This window comes from Oncorhynchus mykiss, chromosome 3 (genome assembly GCF_013265735.2).
Source record: "Oncorhynchus mykiss isolate Arlee chromosome 3, USDA_OmykA_1.1, whole genome shotgun sequence".
Lineage (NCBI taxonomy): Eukaryota > Metazoa > Chordata > Actinopteri > Salmoniformes > Salmonidae > Oncorhynchus > Oncorhynchus mykiss.
Genome location: NC_048567.1, coordinates 22528436 through 22550006, shown reverse-complemented (window position 1 = coordinate 22550006; position 21571 = coordinate 22528436). Strand labels below are relative to the sequence as shown.

At 40.9% G+C, this 21571-nt stretch overlaps 1 protein-coding gene and 1 long non-coding RNA gene across 3 annotated transcripts in view; one reads left to right on the top strand and one right to left on the bottom strand.

The window, feature by feature from the left end:
* Positions 1 to 1114: 1114 nt before the first annotated feature.
* LOC110505130 lies at positions 1115 to 2207 on the top strand. Its single transcript, XR_002470693.2, has 4 exons — positions 1115 to 1306; positions 1398 to 1516; positions 1614 to 1687; positions 1829 to 2207. It is a non-coding gene; the product is annotated as an uncharacterized LOC110505130 (long non-coding RNA).
* A 3700-nt stretch (positions 2208 to 5907) lies between these two features.
* LOC110514095 (ribosome biogenesis protein BMS1 homolog) overlaps positions 5908 to 21571 on the bottom strand; it is a 30976-nt gene continuing 15312 nt past the window's right edge. For both annotated transcript variants that reach the window (XM_021593647.2, XM_021593653.2), the window contains exons 15-22: positions 19966 to 20154; positions 19067 to 19247; positions 17042 to 17100; positions 14649 to 14771; positions 11155 to 11302; positions 8932 to 9107; positions 7419 to 7580; positions 5908 to 6697 (exon numbers count right to left, since the gene is read on the bottom strand). In XM_021593647.2, coding sequence (XP_021449322.2) covers positions 6470 to 6697; positions 7419 to 7580; positions 8932 to 9107; positions 11155 to 11302; positions 14649 to 14771; positions 17042 to 17100; positions 19067 to 19247; positions 19966 to 20154 — 1266 coding nt within the window. In that variant the 3' untranslated portion in view covers positions 5908 to 6469. The remainder of the gene's footprint in view (positions 6698 to 7418; positions 7581 to 8931; positions 9108 to 11154; positions 11303 to 14648; positions 14772 to 17041; positions 17101 to 19066; positions 19248 to 19965; positions 20155 to 21571) is intronic.

The window sequence follows — 21571 nt, the reverse complement described above, 5'->3', positions numbered from 1 at the left end:
TTGGCTGGCCCTCGCTTCATATTCATTGCCAAACCCACTGGCTCCAGGTCATCTATAAGTCCTTGCTAGGTAAAGCCCCGCCTTATCTCAGCTCACTGGTCACCATAGCAGCACCCACCTTTAGCACGCGCTCCCATCAGGTATATTTCACTGGTCACCCCCAAAGCCAATTCCTCCTTTGGTCGCCTTTCATTCCAGTTCTCTGCTGCCAATGACTGGAACGAATTACAAAAATCACTGAAGTTGGAGACTCATATCTCCCTATCTTTAAGCACCAGCAGTCAGAGCAGCTCACAGATCACTGCACCTGTACATAGCCCATCTGTAAACAGCCCATCCAACTACCTCATTCCCCATATTTTTCTTTTTTAGCTCCTTTGCATCTCTACTTGCACATTAATCTTCTGCACATCTATCACTCCTGTGTTTATTTGCGAAATTGTAATTACCTCGCCACTACGGCCTATTTATTGCCTTACCTCCCTAATCTTACCTCATTTGCACACACTGTATATAGACTTTTCTATTGTGTTACTGACTGTACGTTTGTTCATCCCATGTGTAACTCTGTGTTGTTTGTGTCACACTGCTTTGCTTTATCTTGGCCAGGTCGCAGTTGTAAATGAGAACTTGCTCTCAACTGGCCTACCTGGTTGAATAAAGGTGAAATAAAAAATAAATTAAATTATGTGGGAATGTCCGTTCTACATGTACTGTTGGTACATGGAATATTCCTCAACTGCATATATCATAAATTGCTATTGCAAATAGAAGTATTATGTTCAACAACTGACATTTTCAGATATTATTTTGACAAACGCACTCTGGTGCTTACAATTCATTCTCTATTGTCATAGAGTTGGTGGGCACTGTCATCTTTGTGATATGACTTTCTTTAAGCACATACTGATGAAATTGTCACTTAATATTTTTTTCTTGAAGTCTACAAACGCTCGACATTTATTCACTCTGTGAGGGTTGGATCCTATATGCTACTTTTATTATTGTCCTGTAAATGGTTCAGTGCCTATAATTTAGGCTGTGTGTAGAATGGGGCATAAAGGAAATTACCTCTACTAGATTATAGTGATAAGGAAAACAGCATTCAAATTTGGCTTGTGTATTAATTTGCCTGTAACTAAATCAGAATTCCATTATGTTTACATAAAAAAGAGAATCCTTCAAAATGAGAAGATCCTGCTATGGAAAAGATGACTGGGTGGAAAGGAGTGGAAAGTGGAAAGGAGGGGAAATAACTCCCACCATGCAGCAGGACACCTTCAGCTGTGGGGTCTTTGTAATGCAGGTTTGATTGTTAGTTATATTTTCAATAATGAATTGTTATGTGAGCTGTTATGTGACTATTAGGTCAAAAACTATTTTATTTTTTGATGTAGCTGGTCAAGGAAGTTGCACAGAACTTCCCCAACATCCCCTCCCAAATTGATATGGAACCTTCAAAAACACATGGAGCAACTACGAAAATAAATGGCTGAGGATATACTAAAAATGTCTGGTATGTAATGACATTTAATTCAAAGAAAATGTAAATTCTTTATTTTTATGTAGTTGAGTGGGACAGCCATATGTTCAGTTCATGCCTATGATTTCAGAGTTCAACAAAGCCAACAACTGCTTCATGTGTGCCACTGATAAAGAACCTGGATGTGGCCCAAAGACTGACTGGGTTAGTAACTTTATTTAACTTGTTTATACTCTTTTGACAACAGTGACGGCATGTAAGACAATTTATGATATAACACAATGGATGGCTAATTCGTCATTCTGCATTGATATTTATAATGTGTTACTCTTTGTTTTGTTTTAGATTGCATGTTTTGCATACCAACGGTGGTTCCATGTGATGTCACTAGGAATGAAGACAAAATAGTTCAGAGTAAAGAACACAAACTGGAAGTGCAGTCTTTGTTGTTGGAAATGTATGCTTATACCCCATCCACACTGAAGAGGCTCTGACATGTACATCAAACAGGAATAAAGAGAAAGTTAACTTCAAATAAGTATGAAACATTTCAGTGTTACGTGTCTGTTGACATGTTGGAAAAGATTAAAGGTCTACAATTTCTGTTTAATTTGTCAATATTACATTTGTATTCATTGATTTACTGGCCACCATTACTGTGGTTACATGTTCAGTATATGTATTGACCAGCAAGCCACTGCAGCCTACCTCACCAGCTCACTCTCCATCCCTGCTTTGGACAAATAATAGCATGACTCTCGTACTTATCCCTTTTCCTTTATGGTTGATATTAACAACGAAAGGAGATATTATCTGTCTCTCTCCTATTGTGCACCGTTGTTAAATACTGTGGAAAAATAAGTACTTAGAACCACCAATTATTATAGATAAATATTAAAAGGTAAACACAACACTGGACTGAACCCCCTAGTTGTCAAACTAATATTAATGTACAACAATATAGAAGAGGCATGACTAGAGGTTGTGCAATATGGGTGTATATCTACTGCACGCTTCTTAGGTGTGTAATTGACATGACCAAGGAGCTATTGAAATGTAAAACTATGAAAAATGTACGTTACACCGTGTGATTTTACAGTACACAAACAAGAGTGTGCAATATAGAAGGGTACATTCTGCACCAAGTCAGAAGGTCACATGATCAAGGAGCTATTGACATTTTACATTTAGAAAAATGTATGTAAAAACGTGTGAGATGAAAATGGACAAACTAAAGGGTGTGCAAAGTGTAGGCCCACTGAGTGGACATTCTGAACCCTGTTTGAGTTCAGTAGGTCATATGACCAAGGAGCTATTGAAATTAAAAAATGTAAATAAATAAGTTAATAGTGCGAGATGTAAATCGACAAAAAATAAATGTGTGCAATGTGTGTCTATGCCATCGGGTTAGCTAGAACCAGTTTTGAAAGTTATAGGAGTAATGGTTAAATAGCTATTGAAATGTGAAAAAATTGATTTGTCACTATGTTGACGGTCCCTAACTGCTGTTGGTGGACGTAAGAAAGACTACAGGCAAATATCCAACCTGAAACTGTCTTTACCTCGGTGGACAATCGGCAGAGTTCAAATATGTTGTTAAACATTTGTGACAGACAAGGGACGTTTATTTATTTTTTAGATGTGTGTATGGCGTTGCCGAAACAATTTAAGGAATTGCCACATTTCGTGACTAAGCAGCAATTTAACATCTGCAGATAGACTAATAAAGCACTATAATTCACCTTTTGCCCACCTTGCAGTGTTTTGGTTGATGTTCTGCATAGCTTGTAAGATAATTTGAGAACTTTTAACCATCATTGTATCCATATTATTTAGCACAAAGAAGGACACATTCACTATGCTTTCTCTATGGGGACAAGTTAACGAAAACAGACAACCAAAATGGACTACCACAGTGCATCAAGTGAAGTGGAATTTTCTTCTTTCCTTAACCTGCAAGGATTTAAAATAGGTGCTGGATTGTTGAAGACATCTCCCTGGTAACGACCCACAATAGTACTTTCACCTATTTGGAGTTATCATATCAGTGCAGATTGCAGATGAGACAAAGGAGTCAGATCCAGCCAAAATAACTGTAGTTAGTGACATAGTAATCAGCTGCTGCACACGAGATTCCCTAAAGACACACCGCTACGACCAAAAGTGACTTTTCGTAGCAGGTTAGGAAACCCTAACCCTTTCCCTAACCTTAACCTACTTCTAACCTAGTAAGTTTAGGCAAAGGTTTCGTGAAAATGCTTTCCTAACACGCCACACTTTATTTGACCTTATTTTTAAACTGAAAAAGTCTATGGTAAACACAGGCTTCGATTTGACACGTTTTATTCTATGAGATCATGTCCATCCGCTAACGCCACTTTATGAACTTTGAAGCATTCATGTAATCACAAAAGGCATTCATTAAAAAGTCATGTTAACCGACTATCTCAGAACACAGCGTATTAAATCTCCTTAGCCTGTGTTAATCTATATTCCAATGACCACTAACAATGAAAATACATGTTCTCAAAGATGGATGGCAGGTGTGGGAGGAGGCGAGATCAGGTGGGACCAGTCTAGCCAATGAGAGTGCAGATACGAGTGACAACAGGCCATAGAGACAGAGGACTTTTTTGTATCTGACAGTAAAGTACCACAGGTTGAGTCATCATACCCATAAACAGGGAAACAGTGACCTACGTGATTCGTGTAAGCCACTATAGAGAGATAAATTATACCACACACTTTCCCTCTTTCTCAATACAGTGGATACAAATGCCAGGTGTACTCTGTCTGAAAGAGACCCTTTGTTGGCATAATTGATATCATGCTCTGCTGGCACATTGTCGAACAGATGTCCACAGGCAGAAAGTGCATAATGTGCAGTGTAGCCCAAAGATATTGCTTTTGTTGAACTTGACAGTAACACGTGTGTTTCTGAGTGGGATTTGATTTTTTTTTTACTCAGGATATTTTTGCACATATGTAGGCTTGTGCACTTGATCAATGTTATAGTGGCCACTATAATAGAGCAAAAATAGAATGGCTATTTCGTTCTATTTCTACTTTAAGATGTTTTTTTCACAAGTGTAATATTTGTGTGTGTGTGGTCACAAGCGTTCTATTATAAAGGCTGTCATGGCTAACTGCAAAATTTGTGTTGTTTTTTTTCTCAATTCCTGAGTGTCATTTGCTGTAAAGTCTAGGCAACAAATAACATTGGATTGATTTATTGACATTTTTTAGCTGTGAGTTAGGTTCACATTAAACACTTTATTTTACACAGACTGATCATGTTGATCATATTCTTTGTTGTTTAATTCGTTTAAACCTGCATTTCCCTCTAGCAAGATTTTTTTTTGTTCACTGCAAAGGAAAAAAAAGTGTCACCTTTTTGGTCCCTCACTAGTTTGCATCCCTGCATAAAACCTAGTGGTCAAACGGAACGGAAATGGTTCCAATCGCTTTTCCACCATTCATTTTTCTCCATGGGGGTTTTAGAAAATCATATGGGCCGTGTTTCGTGTCGGCTTACCCTGGCGTGTCATTTAAAATCTCTCTAGTCTAGGACAAGGTGGCCTTTATCAATATATTTGCCTGTAGTTAACCCCCCAAAATTAAATGCTAATGTAGCCATCATAAAGAACTACAAATGCCACGATGATCTGAACGAGACTGCCGAATAGAGGCAACGGTAAGAATCTCTGGATTAACTATATGTTAGCAAAATTTAGTCATGAATAAATGTCTTTAAAATGGCCACTTCTGTGAGCTGTCTTGCATCAGTTTTAAATTGACACAATACCTGTTAGCAAAGGTGTCAGAGATGACGTGCCGGATCTTGTAGGGATTTGTAGTCTGGCATGAAGTCTAATTAGCATTTTAAAATCAGTGTAAAAAGAGCTGAATATATTGATGTCTCCTTGTCCATGAGAGATTACCACGGTTATCAAAACGTCCCGCCAAGGTAAGTCTACACGGAACACAGCCCTTATTTTAAGTGTTTCTAACATTCCCTATGTGAAAAATGAAAAGTGATTACCATTACCCTGTTTGACCACTAGGGTATTATGACACCTCCGCTGTGGGGCTCTAGCGTCTGACAGCCACAATGGTGCTGCCCATGATATCGCCATTTTAAAGTAGTACATTTTTCTTCATTGGCTGATTGCTCCCAACTCAGGCATCCCACTCAGTTGACTCCTTTAAAATGGTGGAAGTCCACAATGGCAATGTCCATGATGAGTTCTCTCTGACAATAGGCACAACTTCAAAGTTGCTGAAATACCATGTGCTTCCACATATCAGTGCATTTGTAACATGTGTAACAACCTAGCCATTACGAAACTTCTACTCGATCAAAATTATTATAGAATTACACTTACTTTACTTTTATGTTCTTTTAGAGTTAAGGCACTCGCATACTATTTCTGTAATTTATTTTTTATTAAAACACCACGCAAGATTGAAGCTAGACAAGTGATCAATATATGACTAATATACAGTTCTTTCTAGTTCCTCTATGGAACCACTCTTAATGAGGTGCCAATAACTGGGGTTGAAAAACCACATTACACAACCAGGCTACAGAAGCTGAAGGATGTTCATCCATTCCTGCAGTACTGGGGTCTCCTACCCCAGTACTGCAGACCCTCTGGGTGAAGATTCCCCTTGGCACAGATCTAGGATAAGCTTCCCCTCCCCCAATCTTGCCTTCATACTGGATGCAGAGACATACAAATCGTATCCATGAATGAGTTTCTGACTATAGGGAAGTAGACAAAGGGCTTCATTACCAAAATCCCAAAGTATCCCTTTATCCATTAACGGGGAAATGCTAAACTGACCCAAGATCAGCATCTAGGGGCAATTTCACCCTACTCCACTGCAGCCCAACAGATTATGCTTAAACAGAGGATTATTCCATTGGCAGGCCGAAACACTGGTTATTACACTGGTCTTTAAGAAGTCATATTGAATTACAAATCAGTCATCAAGCGGCGCCCCTTTTAGACTGGACCTCTGACTCTTCTTTTCCTTCTGGCCCATCATACGGTAAAGCTTCTTCTTTGCCTCCTTCTGCCTCTTGAGCTTGTCCTCCTCCGCCTTGTCCCGCTGCCGCAGGAAGCCCTTGTGCTTAGCATGCTGCGCCGTGTGCGCTTTCTTGCTCTTGTAGTTGTGCACCGTGCTCAGTGCATTGAGCAGCGCCGCCACCTGGTGGACAAGAGAAGGCACATGCTCAGATTTAAAATGCAGTGTCATTCCTGTTTTTGTGTGTGTGTGTGTCAGGGGCAGTCATTGAAGCCACAAATGTTCAAGGCTGATCGCGGTACTGCAGGCAGTACAGTGAATGAAAAAAATGACAGTCTTCGTGGTCCATCTTACTGTATAAAAAATTATAAGACAATCATGTTACCAATAATTACTTTTATACACCGGTTGTAAGTCCTTGAAACAATTATTTAAAAATCTCACACAGAAGTTATGGATAATTTGTTGAAGGGGCAGCACTGAGCCTGCAACGTCACTTAACCAACTTAATTTGGCTTCAATGTGCTATGGAGTCTTCACATAGGAATGAATGTCGTCCCGTCATCAATGGCTTTGTCCATTCATATATACAGTTATTGATGTGCGTGCCCACCATATATTATGGGGGGGGCGACAGTGTAGTTTTTTTGTTACAGCCCAGCTTTTACACCGATTTAGATAATCAACTTCGTCTTAAATCTAGACCACCATTTGTTGAATCAAATGTGTTACTGCTAGAACACAAGTCTGCACCTTGGCCAGCCTGATTTCTTATAAAATAAGGTGGTGATATATGCTTTCACAGCATATTAGTACATCAGAGATAAAGAAAATGAGCAATTCTGACAATCATCACAGAATCCAATGGGATTTTTCCTTATCGTTTCCGTAAGGAGACCTTTACCTTCCTCTCGTGGGGCTCCCGTATGACAGCGGGCCTCTGGAGGTCCTTGGGTGTCTTGCCCTTGGGCTGGTCCTGTTTGGGCTTGCTCTTGAAGGGCAATGCCTTCTGCAGCTCCTTGGGGATGTGCAGCTTGTTGAAGTGGCGCTGCGCTCGCACCACCGGCTGCCAAGAGGGGAGAAAGGTTCAAGGGTTAGGTCAGAGGTTCAGAATCCAACCAGGCCAATAGTCTGGCTTCAGCAGATACCTTTTCATACTACAGACGCTGTGAGACATTGGAGCTGAGAACAGATGTCAAATGGTGCCAGAGAAGATGGAGCGTTAACGTGGTGAAATCAGATTTAAACAAACTTTACTGTCCACACAATGTGGAAAGTTGCCTTTGGTTTCACATACGGACAACAGACATTAAATGCTGGGCGCTAGTTAGAGATACGTTTATTCTGATGGGCGAGCAAGAAAAACGTGTAATATTGGTCACCATGGATGTCACGGTGACATGCGTTGGGAAGCATGATGACAAGCCTGTGCGAATGACCAGTGCACCGGTGTTGTATCGAGGCGCCTGCCAACCAGAGGTGCTTCCCACGGGGCAGCTGTATCACGGTGTTGCTGGTGTTCGCTAACGTTCCCAAATATTTTGCGACAACTTTTTTTATTCCAAGTAGCATAGCAGCCTTTATGAGAAATAACTTCTATTGGTAACCACCTGGATGTCACCGCGTGATACAGTCTACTCAGTGGGGAGAGCACGCACGGCAAGCAGGTGTTTCACAACATCACCCCCGCTTGCCGAGCACAGCTTTCCCACAGATCCTTTAACCTTACAGCGAGGGAAGTAGTCAGGCCAATATACCAAGGTGACAGCTAAAGCACAAGCAAAAGTGGTTGCTTAGTTGTAGTGATTTTTCATTGAAAATATACAAGTAGGATATGTATCTAAAAAGTTTTACAAAAGTAAATGAATCCTGAACACTTTCCCAACGCCGGCCACTACGATATGTAGCGGCTCAAATGATGTGTTTAGTGCACTAACGCCCTGGACAGGAGCTAGTGATAGAGTATAGCTCTGGTCCAGGGTGTTAATGCAATGCACACATGCCATCTGAGATGCAAAAACACTATCTGAGACACACACACATGACTTTTGAGATTCGCCTTCAGTGCACAGCTGGATGGTTCTCGGATTGGCAGGAAGTAGGAAATGCACTCATGAATGAATCTGTGTGGTGTTATGTTTAGCTATGCACCATTTTTATTTATCAAATCCTTAAAGTTACATTATTCACCCAAAATACCTAAAATGACTAATAAACACACCTCTTGTGAACAATAAACAGCTGATAGTCTAACTGCCTCCATATTTAATAAATTGAGCTTCATCAAAAGATCAGATCACACTTTATTTGGATAGTCCCCTATAGATAATCTACAGATGGTCAAACTGTTGATATGCAACTGCTTGCTAGGTATACGGTTAGGTTTAGCAGCAGAACAGTGAGCGGACATTCCTTACCTTGTACAGTGAGTCTGTGTTGGGCTTGTTGCGGACCCCCATGTCGTGTTTGAGCTGGCCCACTGTTCTCATGCCCGACCAACTGTCCTTCTGGCCCGCTGGCATCAGCAGGGAGGTCACGGGGTTGTAGAGCTGAGGGACTGACACCGGGTACCAGGAGCGCAGGAACACAATGTCTACACACACACACACACACAAGTAATTAGTAACATTATGGCTGACCCCAATTATTTGACTGGTCGATTGTTTGGCCGACAAATATTTTTTTTTACGTCGAACAGTAGCAAATATATATTTCTCAGTGAACTAATCCAATGATTAAACACTGTTTGCAGAGCGCACAACCTATGCTACACTTGTGAGAAACAGGTTTGGATTTATTACATTTATGAGTTTTGTCAATTTAGTTACTGTCTTTTGTTTGGAGCACTCCTGTCAATGTTGAGTAAGGTTTACGCATAGAAGTAGGCGTATTGGCTACCTGGCCTGATCGCAAATGTTGACATATAAACGTTCCCATTTTGGGATCTGATAGAATTTCTGATTGGCTAATGAGCTGTGGAGCTTCTCAAAGTAATGTTGTTTTCTTCACCTCAAACAAAGTCTGCTTTTACATCCATTGAAAATGACAATGCCGAGCTCACTGGCACAGGAAACTCTGCTTGTGTCTGTCTACATTTGACACATACATGTGACTTCTGCTATCTGAATACAAAGACTGCAATGAAAAGACTGGTCTAGATGCACAAAAGTGTGGTCTGATTGTGTTCAGATCTGGCTGCCCACTTCAGAAGGTAGTCAGGCTGCATTGTGTGTAGTAGGAGAAGTCATCAACACTCCTCCCACAAGTCTCAAGAATACTTCTGTTCTGGGACCGAGGCACCTTTTAATTATAACGTTGGAGTAAATGTGTCCCTAGTGTGTGAGTAACGTGTTTGCTGGCCTCATAAATGCTAGCCAGCTAGCTAATATTTTGAATATAATTTTTTGGGACTAGAGTTACGCTAACCCGTTTGCAATCCCTTTGGTGTTGCTTGCTAGCTACAGAGGTTAGCTGGCTAGCTACAGAGGTTAGCTGGCTAGCTAGCCTCAGTAGTTATCTACTGCCATCAGTTGTTGTGTTATCATATTTAGCCTATTTCACCGTTTGTAGAATGCATACTGGCATTTGAATATAGCGTGGAATAGGGAATCCGGACATGGTAGACACATTTAAATGTAGGCGTAGATGCATGATGCGTACGGAATTCCGTGAGCAGAACTCTATGATCAGAATACTAAAGCTGCGTGAACTGTCAAGTCTAGACACGGCCTCTGGGCCCAGAATATTTTATACAATATTGCAAGGCGCTTCAGGTCGGACCTAAGTTAATACAATGTTTCAAGTTCGTTGCAGAAAGGCCACGCGTAGCCAATATTTATTTTTATCAGGATATTTTCTACCTGCAGGCTGCAAGGTTTTTATTTGTTGGCTTTATAGGCTATTTTTACATAGTTGGCAAGGGTAGAAGTTACTTTTTAGGTTAATCATTTTAATTTGGATAGACATTATTATAAATAAAATGAAACTGTTGCACGAAAATGTACATATGAAAACCATAACTGGCACGCGATCAGTAGAAATGGTAAGATAAATTTGCATTCCACACATTTGCTAATAGCCCATTACCAGCAACTTCAGATGCGTAACGGCAGAATCTGCAAAAGCCAGTAGGAGCTGTGGGGGGTCAGGCCATGTTAAGGCTTTTTTCTTCAGTTTCACCAATTGATTGGTCGAAAGAACAGACGCCTTTCGGTCAACCAGTATTTTTTTTAGTAGGGGACAGCCCTAAATAACATACCAGGAGCACAGCTAACCAATATCTACAAAACACACAATTCAATATCTACACACAAGAGTAATGAACAACATGTAACAGGGGCACAGGGACGCAATATGTAAACACACCCAGAAGTACTAGCTAGGAATATAAAGGCAGTATTCCGTGTAAATTACTGTAACGTCCATAGAAGCTTCCATAAAATGTGCAACCAAAACAGTAGGAGCAACCTGCTGCAGGCAATTTGTCAAATTGTATAAATCCTACTACTACTGGAATTTTGACCATATTACTTTCACCTATCCAAGCCTTCAGATCTCCACAAGCTCATAGAGGGTAGGGTGAGGGGGCTACAGGTTGTTTTTGGGACTATGAAATGCTCTAGACTGCGCCAGTTGCTCACCACTCATCAGCAGCCTGTCTTCGAACGTGGCTCTGTAGGCTCCCGCCGGCGTTGACAAGGCCTTCTTAATTTGACCTCTGACCCCACTGACTGTTCGGATGGAGCCCCCTTCAAATTTCGCCACCTCCAGCACGGTGTTGAACATTCCCTGGGAACAAAACAGAGGTGTAAAGCTCACGGTTTTCTTAATTTTGGGGGGTGGACCTGAGTCTCATTCATACTCAGAGTAGTAGGGCTGACTTTATATATTCACACAACTTCTAAGGACATATACATAAGGTTGACATACCAAATTTCATGGCCCCATGTTCATCGGTTCAGTTCTTATCACACCAGGGCTATGAGGGCCATCTAGTGGTGTAGCGTGGACGACTTTGAATGCAGCAACTAATCATTCTCAAATTCATTAGAGGCTAATTCATTGAGTCTATAGATGGGTTAGCTGACAACGTCACGAAAACTATGTGCACGCGTCAATGGGGCAGAAGTCTGAGTTGTGATTCTGTTGGTAGCTATCTGGCCACCCAATGACAAGAAACTGCCATGTGGGGAATCGTAAGTGACTCGTTTCAGCTAGTTTCATCTTGTACTTGATACCATGTCTTGTTTTGAGGTGTTTAGACTGATTTAAAGTTAATACTAATATGGCTAAAATTTACTAGCTAGCTAACCAACAACTGTAACAATGTTTTTGAGAGACTAAACATTGGAGAAGAAAAATAGGTTCACATGTTGTCGACAATCTAACCCAACCCAGTCTGTTTTGCCCCATAGCAGCGCATGTGTCGGTTTTGTTGCTAAACAACCAACCCGTCTATATACCAAATCTGATTTATGATTTGTAAAGGAATTTTAGCATTAGCATATGTGCTAACGTGCATCTATTGGTACAGTGCAGCCATATGAATGCAATAACAAAACAATTCTAACCCATTGAAGACTGATGTAATGAGTCGAAATACAAAATCTGGAGTGAATCTGATGCATGGTTCATGAGGAGAAGATGATTGACTATTCACATTACATATTCAAATAATGAGTTAATAGTTTCCTTGTTTTTTGAGATATCAATACCAAATACAGTGCGGATCATCTTAGGGAAGTCCATGTTAGCGATTACAAGTTTCAAGTTGGTAGGCCACTGTGGAGTGGATTTACAGTGCTTAAAATGGACACGTAAAAATGTTAAGTATTCTTTTTTTGCATTTTAGTCCTAATATGCATCTACTGGTATCGTGTGGCCATCTTTGAATGCATCAACATTATTTTCTCATTCTTTAGGGACTATTGCAATTGGTCCAAAGACGCCAAGTTTGAAATATTTCCTAATTTATCAATAACCCAGCCATTTCTTAACAAATTCCTTAGCTTTTTTTCAAACTAAGTTAAGAGATGTAGCATGGGCATACAGTTGAAATCGGAAGTTTACATAAACTTAGGTTGGAGTCATTTAAACTCGTTTTTCAACCACTCCACAAATTTCTTGTTAACAAACTATAGTTTTGGCAAGTCGTGCATGACAAGTAATTTTTCCAACCGTTGTTTACAGTCAGATTATTTCACGTATTATTCCCTGTATCACAATTCCAGTGGGTCAGAAGTTTACATACACTAAGTTGACTGTGCCTTTAAACAGCTTGGAAAATTCCAGAAAATTATGTCATGGCTTTAGAAGCTTCTGATAGGCTAATTGCCATCATTTGTGGCAATTGGAGGTGTACCTGTGGATGTATTTCCAGGCCTACCTTCAAACTCAGTGCCTCTTTGCTTGACATCATGGGAAAACCAAAAGAAATCAGCCCAAAAAAATTGTAGACCTCCACAAGTCTGGTTACCCTTGGGAGCAATTTCCAAATAGCTGAAGGTACCACGTTCATCTGTACAAACAATAGTACGCAAGTATGAACACCATCAGACCACGCAGACGTCATACCGCTCAGGAATTAGACGTGTTCTGTCTCCTAGAGATAAACATACTTTTGTGCGAAAAGTGCAAATCAAACCCAGAACAGCAGCAAAGGACCTTGTGAAGATGCTGGAGGAACCAGGTACAAAAGTATCTATATCCACAGTAAAACGAGTCCTATATCAACATAACTTGAAAGGCCGCTTAGCAAGGACGAAGCCACTGCTCCAAAACCGCCATAAAAAAAGCCAGACTACGGTTCTCAACTGCACATGGGGACAAAGATCATACTTTTTGGAGAAATTGTCCTCTGGTCTGATGAAACAAAAATAGAACTGTTTGGCCATAGTGACCATCGTTATGTTTGGAGGAAAAAGGGGGAGGCTTGCAAGCCGAAGAACACCATCCCAACCATGAAGCACGGGGGTGGCGGCATCATGTTGTGGGGGTGCTTTGCTGCAGGAGAGACTTGTGCACTTCACAAAATGAATGGCATCATGAGGAGGAAAATTATGTGGATATATTGAAGCAACATCTCAAGACATCAGTCAGGAAGTTAAAGCTTGGTCGCAAATGGGTCTTCCAAATGGACAATGACCCCAAGCATACTTCCAAAGTTTTGGCAAATTGGCTTAAGGACAACAAAGTCAAGGTATTGGAGTGGCCATCACAAAGCCCTGACCTCAATCCTATAGAAAAGTTGTGGGCAGAACTGAAAAAGTGTGTGCGAGCAAGGAGGCCTACAAACCTGACTGTTACACCAGCTCTGTCAGGAGGAATGGGCCAAAATTCACCCAACTTATTGTGGGAAGCTTGTGGAAGGCTACCCAAAACATGTGACCCAAGTTAAACAATTTAAAGGAAATGCTACCAAATACTAATTGAGTGTATGTAAACTTCTGACCCACTGGGAATGTGATGAAATAAATAAAATCTGAAATAAGTCAGTCATTCTCTCTACTATTATTCTGACATTTCACATTCTTAAAATAAAAGTGGTGATCCTAACTGACCTAAAACAGGGAATTTTTACTGGGATTAAATGCCAGGAATTGTGAAAAACTGAGATTAAATGTATTTGGCTAAGGTGTATGTAAACTTCTGTCTTCAACTGTACATACTTTGATGTTATTTGGATTTATGGTTAATGAGAATACGTTTTTCCAAAATGTCCAAGATGGAGGGAAATCTATCACTCTAAGTGAGTGATTATAACAGCCCTATAGGCCAAATAGTGCCATTATTTTTGACCAAGTTACTCATGGCCTCTAGTTTGTGTGCCAAAAAAAAAAGTCAAGAAAAAAAATAGGTTTTCCTTTGCTGTGAACCATTCATTTTATATTAATATATTCATAAAGCATAATGTACACACAGTTGGTCCATAATTTCCACGAGCATTTCGCTACACTCGCATTAACATCTGCTAACCATGTGTATGTGACAAATAACATGTGATTTGATTGTGTTAGATTATTTATCTTATTCTGTTCTACAACAGATTAACAAACGCCTCAAATGTCTACCACAAAAAGTAAATATACTGTAGCTGAACTATGGTATGTCAGTAGTGCTATGAGGTGCATCCTACCTTGATGAATGATGTGTTCTTGTAGATCTTGTATGGGTAGCCAATCAGCTTGAGCTTTTTGACTATGGTCACAGATTTGTCCAGGTCAAGGACGACTCCTGTAGCTGCGATGCGGAAACTGGTCTGCAAGAGAGAGAGTGGAAAACTTCAACAAAGATACTACTAGAAGTAACCCATACTGTGTACTGGTGCATGGTATGTTACTCCTGACAAATGAAGATGAGACACCTTTGGTGTAACAGGTGTACATATTGCGCTAATAATGACAAATTAATACAAATATCCAGTTCACCATTTACCGGGTATTTACATTATATGGTAACATTTTAAAGGAAGAGGAGGAGGAGCTGAACTCAAAAAACAACTTCTCTGGTTGAAGATATTGCATCAATATGAGTCGTAAACAATCGTACTAGTTGCAAAATTCACTAAAAAGTGTAAGTAGTAAAAAGTCAATATCTTCCAAAACTGAGATTTGCGGCTGGCAGCACCCAAGTAATTATTGATTTGGAGCACGGCAACATGCGACCCGATTGTAGCAGCAGAATTAACCTACAGCACAGCTGCACGCTATCCAATCATAGCAGCAGAATCAACCTAAAGCCCGCTCTTTTCTTTAGACAGCAGAGTTGACCAATTGAGGCATTAGCACACAGTGTCTCGGAATGAGACATGCAGTGCCTTCAGAAATTATTCATACCCCTTGACTTATTCCACATTTTGTTGTGTTACAGCCTGAATTCATAATGGATTAAATATATTCCCCCCCCCTCACCCATCTACACACAATACCCCATAATGAAAGTGAAAACATTTGACATTTCTGCAAATGTATTGAAAAAGCAATACAGAAATCTCTCATTTAGATAAGTATTCATACGCGAGTCAATACTTTGTAGAAGCACCTTTGGCAGCGATTACAGCTGTGAGTCTTTCTGGGTGAATTCATCTCCCAGTGGCTGGTGGAAAACAGACTGAACAAGGTTCTCTTGTAGGATTTTGCCTGTGCTTAGCTCCATTCAGTAATTATTTTTATCCGGAAATACCCCAGTCCTTAGCAATGACAGGCATACAACATAGCATGATGCAGCCACCACCATGCTTTCAAATATAAACATTAGTTTAGTAATGTGGAGTAACTACAATGTTGTTGACCGAGCCCCAGTTCTCATATCCCAACCATTAAACTCTGTTTCAAAATCACCATTGGGCTCATGATGAAATCCCTGAGCAGTTTCCTTCCTCTCCTGCAACTGAGTTAGGAAGGACACCTGTATCATTGCAGTGACTGGGTGTATTGATACACCATCCAAATTATCATTAACAACTTCACCATGCTCAAAGGGATATTTAGCGTCTGCTATTTTTATTTTTACGCATCTACCAATCGCCATCCTTCTTTGCGAGGCATTGAAAAACCTCTGTTCTTTGTGGTTCAATTTGTGCTTGAAATTCACTACTTGATTGAGGTACTTTACAGATAATGTGTGGGGTACAGAGATTGGTTACTCATTCAAAAATCATGTTAACCATTATTATTGAACACAGAAATGAATCCATGCAACTTGTTAAGCACATTTTTACTCCTGAACTTATTTAGGCTTGTCATAACAAATGGTTTGAATACTTGACTCAAAATATTCCACTTTGACATTATGGGGTATTGTGTGTAGATCAATGACAATCTAAATTTGATCAATTTTAAATTCAGGTTGTAACAACAAAATGTGGAAAAGGTAAAGGAGTGTAAATACTCTGAAGGCACTGTACATGTAAACAGGGCTGAAAAGTGACTGGAAGCAGGAATATATAAATACTTATGGTATTATACTAGTGGCAATATATACATGTAAACAAGAGTAATAGTAACTGGTAGCAGGATAAAATAGATAATAAAGGTAATGGCAATCAATAAATCAATGAACAGCATTTGGGGGGGGGGGGGGGGGCAGTAGTTGTTTATCCATTTAACAGTCTTATAGCCAAGATATAGGAGCTATTTAAGAAGTCTGTTGGCCGGAGCCTTGATTCACCGGTACTGTCTGCCGGACGTGAGAACAGTCCATGTTTTGGGTGATTGGAGTCTTTGGCAATTTTTCAGGCCTTTCTCAGACACTGCCAGGCATGCATGTCCTCCCAGTGATGCGCTGGGCCTGCCGCACCACCCACTGTAGGGTCTTCCGGTCAAGGGCGGTGCAGTTGCCATACCAGACAGTGATACAACCAGTCAGGATGCTCTCCATGGAGCAGCTGTAAAAGTTCCTAAGAATCTGAGGGGCCTTGCCAAATAATTTCAGCCTCCTGAGGGAGAGGAGGCACTGCCATGCATTCTCCACAATTGTGCTGGTGTGAGAGGATCAAGTTAAGTCTCTGCCTGCCTCTGTGGTACTTACCTTAGTTCCTGCGACTGACTGCACAGCCAGGAAGCCAGTACCCTGAGGTGTGATGGGACCTGGGAACACAGCAGAGAAGGACAGAGTTCACATTTATTCATTATTTTACCTATATTCTAACAGGTAAGTTGATTGAGGATCCATGTAATTCTGACCAGGGGGCCATGTCAGTTTACTGAAATAACGTAAAATGTCCAACTTCATAGAGATGTGTAGTTACAGTGCCTTGCGAAAGTATTCGGCCCCCTTGAACTTTGCGACCTTTTGCCACATTTCAGGCTTCAAACATAAAGATATAAAACTGTATTTTTTTGTGAAGAATCAACAACAAGTGGGACACAATCATGGAGTGGAACGACATTTATTGGATATTTCAAACTTTTTTAACAAATCAAAAACTGAAAAATTGGGCGTGCAAAATTATTCAGCCCCTTCACTTTCAGTGCAGCAAACTCTCTCCAGAAGTTCAGTGAGGATCTCTGAATGATCCAATGTTGACCTACATGACAACTGATGATAAATACAATCCACCTGTGTGTAATCAAGTCTCCGTATAAATGCACCTGCACTGTGATAGTCTCAGAGGTCCGTTAAAAGCACAGAGAGCATCATGAAGAACAAGGAACACACCAGGCAGGTCCGAGATACTGTTGTGAAGAAGTTTAAAGCCGGATTTGGATACAAAAAGATTTCCCAAGCTTTAAACATCCCAAGGAGCACTGTGCAAGCGATAATATTGAAATGGAAAGAGTATCAGACCACTGCAGCTCATACAAGGAGAAGACTGATCAGAGATGCAGCCAAGAGGCCCATGATCACTCTGGATGAACTGCAGAGATCTACAGCTGAGGTGGGAGACTCTGTCCATAGGACAACAATCAGTCGTATATTGCACAAATCTGGCCTTTATGGAATAGTGGCAAGAAGAAAGCCATTTCTTAAAGATATCCATAAAAAGTGTTGTTTAAAGTTTGCCACAAGCCACCTGGGAGACACACCAAACATGTGGAAGAAGGTGCTCTGGTCAGATGAAACCAAAATTGAACTTTTTGGCAACAATGCAAAACGTTATGTTTGGCGTAAAAGCAACACAGCTGAACACACCATCCCCACTGTCAAACATGGTGGTGGCAGCATCATGGTTTGGGCCTGCTTTTCTTCAGCAGGGACAGGGAAGATGGTTAAAATTGATGGGAAGATGGATGGAGCCAAATACAGGACCATTCTGGAAGAAAACCTGATGGAGTCTGCAAAAGACCTGAGACTGGGACGGAGATTTGTCTTCCAACAAGACAATGATCCAAAACATAAAGCAAAATCTACAATGGAATGGTTCAAAAATAAACATATCCAGGTGTTAGAATGGCCAAGTCAAAGTCCAGACCTGAATCCAATCGAGAATCTGTGGAAAGAACTGAAAACTGCTGTTCACAAATGCTCTCCATCCAACCTCACTGAGCTCGAGCTGTTTTGCAAGGAGGAATGGGAAAAAATGTCAGTCTCTCGATGTGCAAAACTGATAGAGACATACCCCAAGCGACTTACAGCTGTAATCGCAGCAAAAGGTGGCGCTACAAAGCATTAACTTAAGGGGGCTGAATAATTTTGCACGCCCAATTTTTCAATTTTTGATTTGTTAAAAAAGTTTGAAATATCCAATAAATGTCGTTCCACTTCATGATTGTGTCCCACTTGTTGTTGATTCTTCACAAAAAAATACAGTTTTATATCTTTATGTTTGAAGCCTGAAATGTGGCAAAAGGTCGCAAAGTTCAAGGGGGCCGAATACTTTCGCAAGGCACTGTATATAGGCATAGTGTAACCAGATCAACGCCCTCAACATATTTTACAATTTAGCTTCTTAAGGAACCAGATAATCAAGAGCTATATCTGAATATTCATCAAACTTAGCGATCCTGCTATGTGATACAGCCCTCTGATGAATAGTTGCAATGGAGGAAAAAGGTGCCACCTGAATCAAATAACTAACAAATACTAAAACTACAGCCGCATTACTGCTCTCACCCCAGATGGTGGCACCACAGTGCATGTGCTGCGGTGTGTACTTGAGCAGGCGGTGGCGCCCGTTGTGGTCCTCGATGTGGTATAGGGGGATGGTCTGGAAGCGACGCCAGCCCAGGGACAGGATGAGAGGGTCGCGCGTTTTCAGGATCCGGCTGTGCCATCGATGTTTCTTTAACCGCATCTGGGACAAGAGAAAGACCACCTTGAGGCACTTGGAAAAGTTCTTTACAAATTACACTTATGCCATTTGTTTAGATCTTAATTTATAGGGAAATAGATCGTGCCTTTCGCTTGATAGAATAAATAGTTCAGTTGACTTTCCGTCACTGTGATCTGAATCAGAAAGTGGGATGGCCATCATTGGCAATGCAGAGAGCATTGCCTTCTGTTCATTTATAAAGCGCTCCTGCAGAAACTACCATACTACATCGCTCCTGACCTACAGAAGTACAAATACCTTACTCGCTCACAGTAATGGTTAATTCTTGAAATTACTGTTCTCATTACTGAGTAAAACCGCCTTTAGTTTTAGGTGCCACATACATGGAACACATTTCGGAATACCCTACAATTGGACGCACCGTTGCCTTTCAGACATTTCAGGGTATTGGTAAATTACCTTTTTACAGAGGAACGCATGCGTTTTCAAAATTGTATTTTTGTATGTTTCATGCTCCCGCCTAGGATTTTTCTAAATGTCAGTAATTCCTTATTTTGCTGCATTTTTGTGAATCAGGGCTCCCTTGCAAAAGAGACATCGGTCTCAATGGGACGTCCCTGTATTTAATAGGGTGATATTTCAGACACAGCCAAGGGGTTTTCAGTTCTTGAACTGGAAGTCCAATTCACTCTACTTCAATTTAAATGGATCAGAGCCTGACGCGTTAACCCTCGCTTACCTGCAGGTAGCCTACGTTCCCCTCGCTGGCACCTAGAGCCCCGAGGATGATGGGATAGTGGGGGTCAAAGTTGGTGACAAATTCGCAGGGCAGGGAGGGGATCTCCACACGCACATACATGCCAGGCCGGAAGCCCTCGTACTGGACCCGTGTCTCGTCATCCACGTCCTCAAACTCAGCCCGGTTCAGCTAGGAAGAGGAGAAAGGTTTAGAGATTGTGGTGAAATGAAAGGCTCAGTGGGTTAGAACATGGTGTTGTCAACACCACGGTTGTTGGTTTGAATCCCACACGGGCCACATACTGAATATACTTTGTGTCAGTGCCAAGGTTGACTGTCCTGTAAGTGGATTTAAAATGCACAATTTTGTGTTGCGTTTCAAGACTGATTTTCCCTCGTTGTCTGATCGGAATGTCACTGACAACTTTGGTTTCCATATTAAGATGTTACCTTGACCCCGTTTGAATAATTTCCAAATGCATCCTTCCTTGTTTCTTAGATGTAAGCACAGATCTGGTGGTTGGCTAGGTGCAAGTAAGTTTACCACCCTATCGCTCACCAATCCAACCAATTCAGATCTGTATTCACGTGCAGAGCCGTGGTTGAGTGGTAACACTCCCGCCATGTCACATACGACGCTCCCCACTGGAGACAATACCTTGCAACTAATGTTCCCTCTGTGTGAGCGTGCAGGTGCGCAGCCGTGCAGAAGAAATATGAGCGAGCGCACAGTAGCCTGAGATTGAACGTCCCTCTACTTTCTACAGTTTTCCCCTTTAGTTAACACTATCAACGTTTCACTCTACTGTGGCAATTGTGATCATATCAACGCAATATTAACCACTTTCAATGTTATATACCGAAACAAAACTACGCAAGATTTCGTATGCAAAATTAACTGTGCAAGAGATTTTCTTGCAGTAGAGCGCATTGGAGTAGGATTCTAATGCATTGACAGGCATGTCTCCGCAGTATTCTACACAGAACGGTGCACCATAACTAATCACAGCTGCAGGAGGCCTATATGCAAATAGCCATTGCCATATGGATATGTGCCATTCACTTTGAACTGGACTGTGTTTACAGTATGAGCTTTCGAGTAGATGCGCTTGTTGTGAGAGCTGCATGTAGCCATGAGTGCACATTTGTTCCTATTCTTTGATAGAGTTATTAGCTCAGTTATAGCTCATTTCTAGTCAACAATGAAGGAGTGATTGCGTCCAACAAGAGCACAAAATGTGTGCATTTATAGCCATCTTTGGAAAGCAAGTCAGGTACTGAGCTTTTTTGTGTCTAAAAGGAGAATTGGTGTATTTTGAGATGGTCTTGAATAAGTAGCCAATTGGCAGATTGTAGCATAATTCTCTGTAATAATGGTATGGGAATAATAAAGAATTTGATTTTGTAAAGTGGTTTCTTCCGTCAAACAACATTTTCAGTCACCTCCTTGACTAAACAAGTTAATGTCAAGCCCGGCATGTTTATATTTTTTAAAGTCTAATGGAATGTAGGCATTGAACACCACACATTGGCTGCAACTGTAGGCTGAATGATAGCTGTTCTAGTTCCATGTTAATATGTTCTGGGATGTGTTTTTCTCCATTGTT